This window comes from Vigna unguiculata, chromosome 2 (genome assembly GCF_004118075.2).
Source record: "Vigna unguiculata cultivar IT97K-499-35 chromosome 2, ASM411807v1, whole genome shotgun sequence".
Lineage (NCBI taxonomy): Eukaryota > Viridiplantae > Streptophyta > Magnoliopsida > Fabales > Fabaceae > Vigna > Vigna unguiculata.
Genome location: NC_040280.1, coordinates 15,859,717 through 15,876,531, shown reverse-complemented (window position 1 = coordinate 15,876,531; position 16,815 = coordinate 15,859,717). Strand labels below are relative to the sequence as shown.

Sequence of the window (16,815 nt, the reverse complement as noted above, 5' to 3'; positions counted from 1 at the left end):
AAAGGGCGGGTGATTGAATGAAACAGTGAAGTAAGACTTTTACGGTTGGAAAATCGGGAATTTGTGGTTTAAGGAAGGTTCATGGGGTAATTGTGATAGGAAAAAGGTTAATAACGTGAAGGAATGTGAGTCTTTATGATGATGAGTAATTTCAAGTGAGAACGGGATGAAAATCTCTAAGATGGGAGGGTGAGAGTTGCAAGGGAAGGTGTCTAGGAGAATCTGGGTCTGAGGAAATTAAGGTAATACAAATTATTATTAAGAAATGTTATTAAATTGAGACCTAGGGGGATTGATGTGCGAGTTATACTAGGAAGAATTGGAATAGTTTAATAGTGCTGAAGGAAATTGATAATAATTGGTCTATGGTAGAGGTCGGGATTAGTATCGTAAATTGGTATAAGTTTTATGACTATATTTAGCCAGTGAAGGATGTTCTTGATGTATATGGGACTAATTGACATTAGACAAACCTTGGATGTGTTAATAACAAGTAAGGAAAAAATGGTGTGGTACTATTTTGGAGAAATTATTAGGGATCATGTTGTTAAAAGTAAGTGTAATTACTTTGGGTTGTAGCAGCAGGAAGAAGTGGTAGTAAGAGTAAGTAGTTTTGCATCTTGGGTCTACGATGAAGCATATTACTTGTTGTTAGTTAACTTGGAGGGTGTGCAAGATCTAGAGGGTGAAATCTGGTATTGAGTTAATTTCTGATATTCAAAGTAGGAAATTGGATAGTAATTTAGCCACTGGGAAAGTGATTATACTATATTAGTGGAAGGCAGCGTGAGATTTGATGCTAGGAGTGAAGAGTCAAATCTGTGAAGGAATACTCAGAAACCAGAAATGTGTCAGTTCTGATACAGCGCCTGGCGGTGGTTACAGACCGCCAGGCGATTGCGACAACGTTAGTGAGATCTGGACGAATTCTGCCTAGCGGTGAAGAGGGTATCGCTAGGCGGTTACAGTGGAAACGGTGCGTTCGTATAGGGGATGCGCTTGGCGGTGTGAATTGTTCCGCCAGGCGGTGTTTACAATTATTGGAAATTTTAAGGCACTTAGCGCTTGGCGGTACGTGTCCCCCGCTAGGCGATTTGGCGGCTGTAAGTCCTAGTTGTTGGACTTTGTAGGCATGATCTACGAGACTTTTGGTGATGCTTCAAAGGTAAGATTGCTAGGTTCCTTGAGTTGAGTTCGGAACGTATCCTTTGAGTTGAGCTCGGGATAGGGGTTAAGCACGTAGCATTCCTCGAGTTGAGCTCGGAATGGCGGATGAACACGAGGAACCCTTGAGTTGAGCTCGGGTTGGCGAGTGTTGCCGGTGTGAGTGTGCTGCTTGTGGCCAATACAAATGGGTCCAGATAGATTGCCCTCCTCAGCAAATAGCTGACGAGTTTGGTAGTCTTGGGACGTTACGAACTATGTTCATATTTGGGAACTCCACCTGGCGTTACAGTGTATGATCTGTAGTAATGGTTTCTCGCACGTGCTCTATCGGTTGTGGCCGATAGGTTTGGCAGCAAATTACCTTGGGGTAATCACTAAAAGAGGTAGAACACGAATGATCTGGTTGTGGCCAAGTGGTACAGAATAGAGTGAAAGACTTTATTTTGGGTCTTTGTATGAAATATATATGTGACTACCTATATGTATATCAATATGATTATATGTTGATTTTATTAAGCTCATCCTATCTGCTTGTGTTTGGCGATGATCGTGTGCGCGGTACACGTGAGCAGAGGATGTTGGTGCAGGTGGTGCTGGTGATGCTTAGACTCGGAGCGAGGATAGCATGGGAGTCTTTTTACTTTTTATGTTTTGAAAATAAAATTGTAAACTCTCATGAGACATTTTGGTTATTATTTCAGCTTTATAAACTTTGGTTTTGGAATTTTATTTGGCAGTAATAAAGTTTTAAATTTCCTGCGTTTTTTTGGGAAATGAGGAATTATAATAAATATGACTTGTTATTTATTCGATTTTATTTTACTTTATTAATTCTGTAATATCATGGTAGGATGTTACACAAGCTCCATTTAATCCTTTTTTACTCCTCTTTTGATTCCATTTAGCTCTATCAATAAAAGTCACACAAATTAGTCACTATAATCCAATAAGAAAGACCTAAACCAAGCTATTTGAATGACTAGTTTTACTAAAAATCTAAAACTACTATTAGAACTAAATTCTAATTAACTAAGACTCTAAGTGAATAACACTACTTCAATGTAGTTAAACTATAATGATGTTAACTGTAAGGCCCACTTATATCTGAACCCTAATGTTTAAGGGCTGCCCCAAATCAGTTGGGCCTAGGGCTGGCCCATAGGGAGCCAAAGACCCTAAACTTGCCCTAACACCCTCATTCACTGCACTTTCAGAAAAAGCAGCCTCCTTCTATTAGAACAGCAACGCTTCTCTACTAGGGTTTAAAGCTCACTCGTACTCAAGTTAGCTCAACCAGTTTTGACTCCATGTAAGTTGATTCTCAGCTCATACTAGTTCCTTTCTAAGTCTTATTTTTTGTACTTCCGCTAGAGGTTCACTATGGTAACCTCGCCTTCTTTCTGTGCCGCTGTTCCAGTTCGTAAATCTGCTCATGGAGCTGTTGGGTTCATTGGCTTAAGGGTCAAAGTCTGTTATTAGCCTCTTTCCAGGTACGAGAAGTTAGGGCTTACTGGTTTAATTTGATTTTTGCTTGTCTTGCTATTGTTTCACGATTCTTGGGCTTGTGTGCTACTGTGAATGTATAGGATGCCTGGTTATGCTGCTTAGATATGTATGTATGGTTGTTGTAGGGAGAACAGTGCGCGAGATCTGATGTTTTCGCACAAGTGAGCCTGTCTCGCCTAGGCGAGACTAGTAGAAACAAGCCCAGGTTCGAACTTGAGCTCTCGTTCAGGCGGAGAGCTCTCGTTTTGAGTGAGGTACTATCTCGCTCAAGCGAGAGGGGCTCTCCAAAGCGAGAACGCGTGGGAGCTTGAGGCATGTCACTGTAGTTGTAGCCTAGGCGAGGAACCTCACCTTTGGGCGAGGGGTGGCCTCGCTCAAGCAAAGAGGGCTCGCCTAAGCGAGAACTCGTAAGTCTTGCAAGGCTCTCTGTTGGCAGTCTTGCCTAAGTGAGTACCTGTAGCTTGAGCGAAAGATCTCTTTCGCCTAAGTGAGAGTCCTTGGCTTGAGCGAGACTGGTGCGGGAATTTGCTCCATGGTTGTTCTTTTCATGTTTTTGGTTGTTAATTGTAAGCTTGGTTTGGGTTATCCTATTTAAAGTATGAAGTATACGAAGATGCATATAAGATCTGTTTGTATGCGCTGGAATGATGATTTTGACATGATCTTGGCACGTGACCTGTATGAGATGGTTGGTTATGAAAGTGTCATGGAATTGGCATGAGAAATGATTCTATATTGATTGATGGAACATGATGTTGGTATGGTTAGGACGTAATCCCACGATAGTTTCGTGGTGGTGCCTCATTGGTCAGGGTGTAATTCCATGAATCTCTAGCTGAGATCTCATGGTGGTGCCTCAGTTGGTCAGGACATAATTCCATGACCCCTGTTAGTGGGAGTTCATGGTGGTGTCTCATTTATATAATTTAGTAAGGATTCAAGGTAATGATTTCATCCTAACATTCTAAAGAGTTAGTCTTACGTAGAGCATAGTTACTCTAGTAAACACTGTAATAATTAGCTCAGTAGAGCAGGCCACCTCAAGTGCAAACATCCGCTGCATCCGACTAATTATATGTATCCAGATGAGTCATGTCTTAAGTCTTAGTGTATTGTTTGCAAGTCATAATATGATTGGTTGACGCGTGTATCTTGGACTATGAAGTTGTAAGTAACTGTATGATAAATCATGTTTTACTCTAGCTTACCCTTTGCTTGTTTGATTGTTATATGTTTGGTCTGCTCTCTTTGTGATGATCATCAATTTATTGATGTGAGCAGATGCAAGAACTCCTTTTGGTCAACAGGAAAACGGTGATTCCGCTGCATAGCCTCTCTGGGTTGGATTCCAACTTTCTTTTAGGGCCATGGCCCATGTATCGTCTTGCTTTTGCACTTTATTTTGTATAGTGTCGACCCCTTACACTATTTTGGTTACTGGCATCGTGGTGTGCCTAAATTTCTATCCTAGTTTCTTTTGTAATGTTTATATTCCATGTCTTGGCTTTGTATATTATTCTGTGTGACATTTCATTTAATTCAGTTTATCTATTAAATGTGTTACATATTTACTAGACTAACTTCCCTAATGAAATTAGGCTACCAATACTAATTCACCAAACTAAAGTCCTAATTACTATTTTAAAATAAAATATTATTTAATTATTTATTTTGTTAGATAAATAAATAAAATATTTTTTATTGTTAAAAGATAAAATTATTCTATTAAAAATAACACCAAATCTAAACACATCCGGTTGACTTAGACTAAGATTGCCTCCAAATACATAGTGATTGCATAGTGATATGAAAAGTCAGTCAACAAAAACAACTTGGAGAGACACTACTTTAATGATGATTATTGTCCTTATTTTTTGTATTAATTTAATTTAATATTTTAAGACAATTCGCATTCACATATGACAGTACGGAACTTTCAAATTTTAAAGACACATATAAAATTCTACGAAAAAGAAACTTTGATGAAGATAGGAAAAACTATTAAATCACTCTTTATATGGTTTATTTCCTCTTAAATTACGCGGTCTCAGACTCTTGGAAAGCAGAAAAAAGATTTTGAACTGAATCATCCACCCCTCTCCCATGGCTGGGTAAGTAACCTTTCTCTTGCTTATCATGTTCGATTATTGGTTTCTGCTTTTCATTAGGATCTTCCTTTTGGAACATCACAGTACAAACTCTTTTTGGAGCAATGTTGGCTCTTTTGATAGAACCCCATTATTATGATCTAAATAGGGTTACTTAGTATCATATGAAAAATTATTTCTTTTTTTGTGTTCTGGTTGTGTTGCTTCATCTCTGTGGTTCTCCTCGTTCTATGATGGGTAAAGGAGTGTAAGTTCGTACATGGGGTTGGTTTTATGCGAAAAATCAAAGCTTTTTTGTGTAATGGTGGAGTTTCTGGTTGGTGGGTTTGTCTCTCCATAGTTTAGTCTTCTATAATCGATGGAAAATTGGAAGGTCTTACATGAGGTTATGTGAAGAAAGATTTTTTTTTTTTCGTATTCTGGTTGATTTTCAGTGTTGGGTTCATCCCTAACTACCGTGGTAATAGTTCTAAGATTGAAAGGCAAACGAAAGATCATGAAACCCATTAAAAGTTTATCTTTCTTTTTGGGTTTTCTTTACCTTTTTGATTTCGACCTTATTATTTGATTTAACTTCACCAAATTGGAATAAAGAGATCATCAACTAGTATTTGCTTGTTTGTTGTAAGCTTAAAAGGAAATAGCAGTCCACTGCATAGTATGTGTCGAGTTCTGATATTAATTAAATGCTTAAATCCACAGAATGGCCTTATGCAGTTTTTGCTTTCACAGCCAAATAATAGACTTTTTGTCTTCATAATGCCCTTGGTTATGCAGACCGTCATGGTTGGTTGACAAAAGTAGAATTGCGACCAAAATAAAATGTGCATCAGGAACGTGTGATCCTGGAAAGATTATATGGAGCAGCAATCCTACAAAGCCTTGCCCAAATTGTCAACATGATATTGACAACAGTGATGTATGTGCAGTTTATTTTTTAAAATTTAACTGTTTATTTCCTGATTTCATATCATCAGTAGCTCGGTACATTTTCTTTTGTCAGACATTGCATTTATTTATGTGGACTCCATTTTTCGTGTTCATTTTCAACCTCCCTTTAGTGTACTTTTATATACTTTAGCATGAATAAGGATTTTTAATCATATTTATGCAAGTTTTGTTTGTATTTTGTAGTGATTCAGTAAGATCGGTTTAAATATTTTTATGTAACAAAAATGGAGTGGCTCTGCACTTATTCCCATGTTGAGGCTTCCATGAATAGTAACTACGTGAGATTGGAGTTGCTGTTTTAACTGAACTGAATATAAATTTAAATGGGAAAGAATTTGAGTTTTAACTTATTACAGGGAATAGAAATAGCAACTTATGTTCCATGTTAATTTCATTAGGAGTAAGTAACATTCATGTTCTATTTTATCAGATAAAGTACAAGTTCTTTGCCCTTACTTTCAGTTTCAAACTATTGCAGCATAAGTCTATTAATTTTGGGTACGAGATATGCTTATTTGCTGCTATTTCATCTTTTTTGTGTTGAATATCATTTGGTTGGACGTAAAAGTGCTCAATGTACTTATTCTACACTAAAGTGGTCAAGGTTATCATGCAAAAAAATCATGGGTTATGATTGAGTGTATGAAACCAACATCTCTGAGGATTGAAATAGGGCAATATATCAGGTCAATATTGAGCATACAATGAGTGATTGACAGCTTGAAACCTACATTGGAAGATTGAAAATAGAACATTTGAATGACTATAAAGGATGCTTTTTGTGGTGCTTAGTTGGTTTCTTTACATTTAGTAGCATGTAATGAAATGTGGTAATGTTATCTATACTTCCGTGGGTTGAGTTGGGTTGGAATTTCCTAACTCACAAACTAAGTCCTAAACGATCTTTGTTACTAGAGTATTTTCCTTTTGTTCTTTTCACTTTTCATGCCACATATTTGAATTCCTAGAAAGATGTCGTAAAATTTGATTTAGCATTTAAAAGTTAAAACATAAAAACATAACGAGGTTCATCGCTTAATCCTATGGTGCAAGTCTAACAATTGAGTATGAATGCTTTGACATTTGAATTTTTCTTTTACTTGTGATAGGTAGCACAAGAGTGGCCTGGCTTACCAAAAGGTGTCAAATTTGATCCATCTGATCAGGAGATAATCTGGCACTTGCTTGCAAAAGTGGGGGTAGAAGGTTCCATACCTCATCCTTTCATTGATGAATTTATTACTAGTCTTGAAGAAGATGATGGGATTTGCTATACTCATCCTAAAAATTTACCTGGTTGGTATTGCGAATTTTCCAAATTTTGAATTCTAAATTATTTTTCAATCAATATAATAAGCTATGATGAAAATTTTAGGTATTAAGAAAGATGGAAGTGCTTCCTTCTTTTTTCATAGAGCAATCAAGGCTTATAACACTGGCAACCGAAAGCGTCGAAAGATAGCAAGTCAAGATTTTGGTGATGCCCGCTGGCACAAGACTGGAAAGACTAAACCAGTTGTCTTGGATGGGGCTCGAAAAGGCTGGAAAAAGATTATGGTTCTGTATGAAAATAATATAGGAGGAGGAAAAGTTGAAAAAACTAATTGGGTTATGCATGAATATCACCTAGGAGCAAAAGAAGATGAAAATGATGGGGAGTACATTTTCTCTAAAGTGTTTTACCAGCAACAAGTGAAATTAGGTGATAAAGATGACCAAGATGTTACTGAAGCAACTGAATCAACAGAAGCAACAATTGTGAAGGTGGTTCCAAACACTCCCAAATTGGTGACACTTGATCCTCCTAGCAGCAAAAGGCATTGTGCAGATCTGGACCATGTACAAGAAACACATAACAGTCTACAGGTAACACCTTCAACCATATTCTCTTGTTATCAAATATTAGTTACGTATTAATATTTTGCCATGAACATTATTATTATTGTTTGTTTTGCTTATGTTATCTGTAAAGGACATGTATAAAGTAATAAGATGATGAATGTACCATTTTAAAATGTAGGTAGATATTTGTCCTCGGTAGAAGTTTTTTACATTTACAAAGTTTAATATTTGTTTTCCTGTTAGTGACCAAATAGGTCATATAGCATGGTAGTGCTCTGGTATCATGTTGAGAATAGGGAAATTGAGAAAGAATATAATTGTCATGATTATAAAACTATGTAGTTGATCTTATATAATCAAGATTATTAACAACATTTTTTTTATTTATTTTCATATTATATCTTTGTTATTAGGGGATATTAAATCTCCTCTCTTTATTGTATTGATTATTTTTTCTCAACATAAATAAAGCATACGTGCAGACTCAAAATGACACATTCCAAAGCTGTGACTCAAAGTATATGTATTGATGTAGTTTAGTGAAATTGTGAAATACCACTGGCTGAAATTGATTATTCCTTTCCGTTTGTGTTCTGCTTCGTTCATTCCAAAGCTGTCTGAGATGGATTGCTTACATGAAATTGAAGATGATTGCCAAGAACTTGCAACTGAATCTCAAAGTGATGAAGGGGTGGAAAATAAAGAAAGTAATGCTGAGGAAGGCCAGAAATGGTGGGACAGCGAGTCACAGAATATGTTGAGTTCGCAACAACTGGTTGAAGCTCTGACTTTGTGTGACGATATCCTCTACAGCCAGTCTCCCAGTAGAGATGGAAAACATGAAGATCATAATGGCCAGCCTGGTCTTGGTGTTTATGCTGATCTAGGACCAGAATGTCTGAAGAAGGATATTGAAGAGTGTCAACGTCTTGTCCTTGATCCTTCAAATATAGTGAATGATAACCCTGCAGAGATTCGACTAAGTCAGCTGGTACTTTCGTGTTCCCAAATATTGCGTGAAATTGAAATAATTTTAATGTCATTCTAATGCGTTTTCTTGTTTTTGTAGGAATTTAGTTCACAGGACAGCTTTATTTCCTGGGGATACAAGGCTGTGAACTAATTTAGTTCTTCACCTCGGCTTGGGAAATACTTTTTGTAACTACTTTTTGTTGTGTCCTACCTTAATTTTGGGCTAAAACTTTTCCCATTTTCGCCGAAGGGTTAAACTCAATTGTTAATCGTTGTGTGATTGGACTGTAATGAAAGACAATTAACTTTATTGCTTGATACTTTGATCAACTGGTGCTGTAATTGTACCTTGTTTTGGCTTGTTGGAGTTATTGTAAGAAATAATAACTCATGTTCCAGGATATAATGATCCAAGACTTTATGCACGCTGTTAACCATTAAATATGTTAGAAAGTATATTATTGATTGTCACAAATTCAAGACATTTGAGTTTTGCATCGTAGTAAACATCCACCCAAGGACATGCAACTTGAATATGCTAAAAAAAGTGTTAGAAAGGTAGCCTAATCGACTCTAGAAACTTGTCACCTTCAAACTACTGTAGCAGAGTTGATGATGCTACACAAGTTATAAATGAATGCGAGGGATAATTGCATTGAACACCCTTTGAGTTAATTTTTAAAGATGTTCTGTGTGTTATGGTTCGAAATAAGAGTAATATTAATATTTTCTGTTTAAAATTAACAGTAGTTAAAGGAAGGCTATGCTAATTTTTTAAGACAAGCAGAGTAAGTAAATAAATGTTAATAAGTCAGTAAGTTCTTACAATTCGTATAGGGTCTATAGAGCTAATAATATTGCTACTAAGAATTTTAAGTTTCTATAAACCTGTTTTAGGAACGTAGTAGTAGTGACAAAAGTTAGTGTATCAAGGACTTATTTTCACGATCAAAGAGAAAATTTGGTTAAACAGATTTCATACAAGCTGTAAGCTGTGTTTATCAACTCTCTTAATGAATTTATTTCAGAAGTCTAAAGTTGGCTAGCTCTACCTTTGACTGCACACACTCACTAAATTATGGGGCAAATTGAAATACAAAATATCTTATTTCAGAAACTGAAGTTCTGAACAACCAGATCCTACACATTTAGTTCTGACTTCCATCACCACAAGAAAATTAACCTGCTAATTATTCCTATTTTTAACTCTACCGACTTCCAAGTATTACAATTTATCATAATAAACTAAAATAGTTTTTGGACATTTCAATTTTTCTTCATAAGCTTTTTCCAAACAATTGAGCAGTAAACAAGTTCTTTCAGTTACACAATTAATCCGAAGGCTTTTTTATGAAAAAGTTAGTTAATATACCAAGTATCTAACAAAAAAATGAGCATGAAACATACAACTTTTAGCTGTCTAATAAGTGAATTATTTTGGCTAGCTGAAGGGTGACAAGTTAATAAAAGAAAAATGTTTGCCTCTAACATTCTACCATCTCTACACTGTCCTGCTTTTGTTAGTGTTTTGGGATGTTATAGCATCTGTATTTCATAATGTACGTATAATGCAGTATGACTAGTCATATGCTTGCTTTATATTTGTCTTGTCTTAACTCATGCATTTGTGTATCGAAAACAGTCTTGTGTCTTTTCTTTTTTAATTTTCAGTAGCTTTAGCTTATTTTAGCTTTCATTTCACTTCAAAACACAAATAGAAAAAGTGTAAGGTCCATCCACAAGAAAACTTGGACCATTTTGGAACTGATACATCCGAATCAGAATGAATTACAACTCACACCAATCTTTCAACATGGCAACAAAATCTTGTAATCTTGCAAGGGTTTGTTCATGAACTGTCCAAAGATTCCTTGATGGACCAAAGCTTAATGCTGGCTTTGCTGTTCACTAGTCGGCACAGACAAATAGGGACATGAAAACCTCTCTGGCTGTGACAGTGACGAGGCTCACTCTTTCAACTAGATTGTATTATCCATTGTACCTTATCCAAAATTCACAACAAAGTACTCCAGACATGGTAGAGTAGTCAAAGGAATCATCACATATTTCTCCTAAGTTTTGTTGCTTAACCTTACTCTTCCCTGTTACTCTACAGTTTTCAATAAAGTTTAGCTTGGTATTTGACAACAGCATTTCTTTTGTTTTGGTTACAAAGAGGTTCATAACCTGGTGTGTGATGGAAATTACGCAATAAAGTGCTGGTAAAGTGGTACAGGTGAATCCTAGAACCATTCAATTCTCTTAGGATTTTACATAAAGTTATTGGAGGAAAATATGTTATGATCATTAAACTGGGTAACTTTGAAAAGGGAATATTAGCCAGATATTTACATTTAGCATTAAGTCCTATTAAATTTGGAAATTTTGAATTGAGTTTTTAATACATCAAGTATTAAATAAATTTAATTTTTTCAATTAAATTCTATTCTTAATTTTTTATGTTAATTGTTAATTAAGTGATATGACTGTTAAAAGGCTGATGTGATTATTATCTTATCATGTCACTTTATTTAATTGTCATTTTATTATTATTTTATTATTTTATAATTTTATAATTTATAATTTTAAAAAATTATAATTTTATATTTTTATTATCTTAATTCAAAATTGTATAATTATAAAATTATGATTTTATTATTTGAATACAAATTGAAAATGTATGATAATTTTATATTTTATAAAATTATAATAATTTTATTTTTGAGAAATTTTCATAAACTTCTACCTTGATAACAATGTTTTGGAAGTTAGTTTTACAATTTTCCAATGCTGGATATTAAACTTCATTAAAGTAAATACTCATAAGTGATAATAAGGGAAGTTAGTTTTGAGGGGAATTTTTATTATATTTAAAATATGAGAAAATATAATTATCATGCTTAATCTTTTTTTAAAATAATATTTTCGAAAAACAATCATTTTTAAAATATATATTTAGGTTATTCTCTAATTTAATGATTATAAAAAACTTGTAATAGGACAGAAACAAAAAATTAAAATTTTTAATTAAAATAAAAATCTTAATGCATAACAATAAAAAATCTATTTGATTAAATAAAAGTATTATTTAAGAAAGTTTGTATAAATTGAGTGGATATGAAAAGTAATATATACATTTGATTGAAAAAATTATTGTTACATGTAGAGATGACAAATAAACCCGTCCCCGTGGGTATTGCCCGAACCCGTCCCCGTTTTGACGGGGAATCCCCGCATTGACTGAGTATGGGTATGGGGAATCCCCGACTTTTTCAGTTGGGTATGGGGATGGGTATGGGGATGTACATATACCCGCCATAATACCCGTCCCCGCCATATCTCTATTCTCGTTTAAATTATTAAAATATTCACAATTAATCAAGTAACTCCTATATATATATATATATATATATATATATATATATATATATATATATATATATATATATATATATATATATATATATATATTTTTTTTTTTCTTTTTTTTTTCTTTTAATTATTTCATTTGTCATGAAACTCATTCTCATCTCCAATATATTTTTTATGTTATCATAACCATTATGTAATTATGTTAAAATGATGTATGTTAATAAAAAAAAATATTATGCCTCACATTTGAATATTTATATTATTTTTTAATATTTTTATTTATTATAAATTTTCCTTTCACATGAGAATGTTTATACTCTTAATTTAAGGTAATATAAAAAAAATTCTTTACTTATTATTATTATTATTAATTTTTGTTTAATTTGAAGAACTCTTTTGTTTCATTAAAATAATTTTCGTTATTTTTCAACCATTAAGTATATATGTTGATATTTGAAAAGTTTTCTTAGTTCTCTAAGATATTTTTCGTCTTATCATACCTTAGTTATACATTTGATTTTCTTTGTGTGATTTTTTTCGAGAGTCTCTCAAATTATTTCTAAAATACACATTTGTTAGTTTTTTAATATTTTTATTTATTGTTTTTATTTTTATCATGTAGAATAATATTTCGATATATTCTATTTAATTATTTTTTATTTTATAACTCATTATTAATCATAATGTAATTTTTTCACTTTAAATTCTGTTTGAAGTGGTTAAAATTATATATATATATATATATATATATATATATATATATATATATATATAATGATATTTAGGAATAGTATATGATAATTCACTACAAGAAAAACATGAAATGGCGACTGATTTAGTCAGTAACCCATATCAGTCACTATTTTTCGTCATTGGTGGTAGTAGTTGATTTATTGTCTGAATCAATGACTAAATTAGTGACTGATTCAATGATCGAATCGATACTTGATTTAGTGACCAATTTAATTACTAATTTATTTGTAATTTAATAACAAATTTTTTGGTCACTAATGATATTTCTATTTAATTTTAACCACTTCAAACGTAATTTAATAATTAGTTCTCTAAGGTATTTTTCATTTTATCATACCTTAATTATACATTTGATTTCCTTTGTGCGATTTTTTTCGATAGTCTCTCAAATTATTTCTAAAACACACATTTGTTAGTTTTTTAATATTTTTATTTATTGTTTTTTTTTCATCATGTAGAATAATATTTCGATATATTCTATCTAATTATTTTTTATTTTATAACTCACTATTAATCATACTGTAATTTTTTTCACTTTGATTGTATAAATAACTTTTATTTACTACAATATAAAAATTTAATGTAATTGCTATGAATATTTTTTTGTCACTATCCAACATATATTGAAGTTCAAAAGATACAAAATCTATGTCAAAATTTTATTATTATGTTTATTATTTGTTCTTTGTGTCATTTTGATCAAGTGATGTATTATAACTTTTATTAGTGTATAAAAAAGAGATTTATTATAATTTAAAAAATTGAAGTAAACAAACATTTAAAATATATTTTAATTTGAATATTTGTTTTCCTTTTATTATTATGTTTATTATTTGTTCTTTGTGTCATTTTGATCAAGTGATATATTATAACTTTTATTAGTGTATAAAAAAGAGATTCATTAGAATTTAAAAAAATTGAAGTAAACAAACATTTAAAATATATTTTAATTTGAATATTTGTTTTCCTTTTATATTTTTTTGAAATATTTTTTAATTTTATCAACTAAGTTCATCAATGTTGTAGTTTGCAAATTTAATAAATGTTTTGGTTCACATGAAATTTTATTTGGTATTCTAATATAAAATGTAAACAATTATAATTTATTTTAAGGTATTTGGCATCGAAGAAAATCCTCCTAATATTGAATATTTCATAATATTATGTTTTCTTTACCGTAATTTTTTTTCTTTTATAAAAAATAATATTGAAGTAGTTAGAACACGGGTATGGGTATGGGTACGAGATTATACCCGTTACCCGGTGGGGATGGGGATGGGAAAAAAGTTTGATACCCATTGGGTTTGGGTATGGGGATGGGGATGAATTTTTTATGCAGGGATGGGTATGGGATAGCGAAACCCGTCCCGCCCCGCCCCGTTGCCATCCCTAGTTACATGATATTGTTACGCATTAAGAATTTTATAAAATTATATATACTTTCAATTTTTATTCAAATAATAAAATTATAATTTTATAATTATACACTTTTAACTTAAAATAATAAAATTATAAAAATATAAACTCATACCTATTATAAAATTATAAACTTATAAAATTTAAAAATCATAAATTTTAAAATTTAAATTATAAAATTTTAAAATAATAAAATCACATGGTCTGACAATTCAGGAAGATGACATGACATAAGCATGTCAACTCCTTAATGACCACACTATCCAATGAAAAAAAAACATATTAACAACAGCAACTCACTTAAAAATATTAAATTTGTTTAATACTTAATAGAGCATACAAATTTATTAAATTTGTTTTCAAATTTACTAATAACTTAAAACATAATTAAGTCTTTCCATCTTATAGAAATATTTTATTTATTTATTTATTAAGTAAGAAGAGAAGATCATTAAAGAGAATGTGAGTGAGAGTTCAATTTTGTAATTTTCATACTTTCCATCAAGTATACAGATAGTATGTTTTAAAATTAGGTATGGAAATAAAAGATAAAAATAATTATGTACTGTATCCATTCTTTTTTGTGTTGAACTAATGGAATTGCTAAATAACATATTGTGACTTAATAATCAATTTTATTAAAGAGTGGTTTAGTTCTTCAAAATTAAATGCATAATTTAATTAGTTCTTGTTTAACATTAAAGATTTAAGTTTTATCAGGTATGTCTATTTAACCAAATTAATCACTTCAATATTTTATTCGTCACTTAGACTTTTAATAAAGAATTTCGTGTCACCACTTTGCTTTCTAATCGCTTGCGGTGATATTTTATTTTTTATGTACTAATTTGATAAAAAAAAACGAAGAAAAGATTAAGATAATGATATTTTAAATATTAAAAGACCTAATTCTGACAGTTTAAGTTGTTAAAAGACCAATATACTTGGAGATATACACTTGAGTTTATTCGTTATTATGATTTAGGTTCTTTATGATCTTTGAGATGATGGATTAAAAACTGAGTTGGCTTTTTTCCATAAAATCTAAAATCACTCTAAACAATACATGTACAAAACTATAGTAAGTTTCATCAGCATAAAAGAAGAATATTCCAGATTCCAATCACCTAAATTTACCACTAACCAAAAGTGATCATACACATACATATCATGCCCCCAATTAATGAGTTATTATTTTATTAGTATATTTAGACAAGTTTTTTCATACACAATCTTAAAAGATAGATAAAAAATTTAAAATTATATATAAATTAAAATTTATAAAATTTTCTTATGTAACTTTTTTTTCACTTTTATTTTCGAAATGGATAATTAATTTTATCTTTTGAAAATAAATATTTTTACTTTTTCTCTTAAAGCTTTTATAGAGAGATTTATTATTTATAATAATCATATTTGACCTGATTAATTGTTGAGAAAAAAATTGTTGTCTTGCCAAATAGAATATCTTCACGATCAGTATTCTTATTATTGCAGGCTGAGTCATATCATATTATCATTGGCAAAAACGATAGGATGTTATGTCATTCATTTATCATTAAATTTGTTTGTGCTCACAAGTGTAACATAAATTATGTTATCCTCTATTAATTAATTATAATTCCAATAACTCAAACTTGTTTATGGTAGGGTTGAAAATGTATCAGTCATCGTGGTATTGTTTGATTTCGTTTTTAACGTGTAATTTTGTAACGTCTCATTTAATTATTAAACGAAATTAAAAGAAACGTCACGTGATAAAGTATAGCAGTGTAGTCCTAGGGTCCTTAACGCAACCCCTACAACCTGGCACACCACGATGCCAACATAAAACAGATACAATTCTAATAAGGTGTGTAGAGTAAGAAATCATAAGACGATACAGGGGTCGTAGCCCTAAGGAAATCATGGATAAAATGACTCCAGCCCAGATGGCTAAGCTACTGAATCACCACTCCTTTGCTGACCACGAGAACCTCGCCCATCTGCTCCCATCAACCAAGTTGATGATCATCGCAAGGAAGAACAGCCACATACAACACAACCATGCAACAAAACGGGTAAGCTAGAGCCAACACATACTCATCATACAGTCAAATATATTTTCATCATCTCACATCCATATAACAACCAAACATGTTATGACTCTTCATTCAATACACTACGACTCGACTCGACTCATCCGGATACGTATAACTTGGTCGGATTCAGCGGATGCTTGCACTTGTGGTGGATACCTCTGCTCGACCCTGAGCTGCTCGATCCTGAGCTATGTGTTACAAGTGTTACGATGAATCAAATCTTCCTCACCACAAGGTTAGCCCTTACTGGATTTCAGGCCTCCTGCTACTCTCACCACAGGAGTCAGTCCGCTCTAGGTGAGACTAACTGGCTCCTCAGAGTGTCAGGATGCAACCTTACCTTGAATCCTTACCTAGTTATACAGATGGGGCACCACCATGGACACCCACTAACAGGAGTCATGGGATTACATCCCGACCACTGAAGCGTAACCCCGAAGATCTCACCTAGAGACCCCAAGGAATTACACGCTGACACGGACCAACGTTCATAAAACAACATTAGGAGAACATCAAAAGCATGTTTACAATTCCATACCCATCCATGAGATTTATTCCTCATACGCATCACATTTTGAATCCATACCACTGATCATCACCATCCCATGAGTCTAGGGTCTCATCTCATGTCAATACCATGTTCCTTA

At 32.4% G+C, this 16,815-nt stretch overlaps 1 protein-coding gene across 1 annotated transcript; it reads left to right on the top strand.

Annotated features, from left to right (window-relative positions):
- Positions 1-4,616: 4,616 nt before the first annotated feature.
- On the top strand, positions 4,617-8,988 carry LOC114174301 (SUPPRESSOR OF GAMMA RESPONSE 1). Its single transcript, XM_028059126.1, has 6 exons — positions 4,617-4,784; positions 5,559-5,700; positions 6,842-7,028; positions 7,108-7,598; positions 8,188-8,565; positions 8,644-8,988. Exons 1-6 carry the CDS (start codon positions 4,777-4,779, stop codon positions 8,695-8,697), a joined length of 1,260 nt encoding a protein of 419 aa, XP_027914927.1. The 5' UTR covers positions 4,617-4,776; the 3' UTR covers positions 8,698-8,988.
- The last annotated feature ends 7,827 nt before the right edge of the window (positions 8,989-16,815 follow it).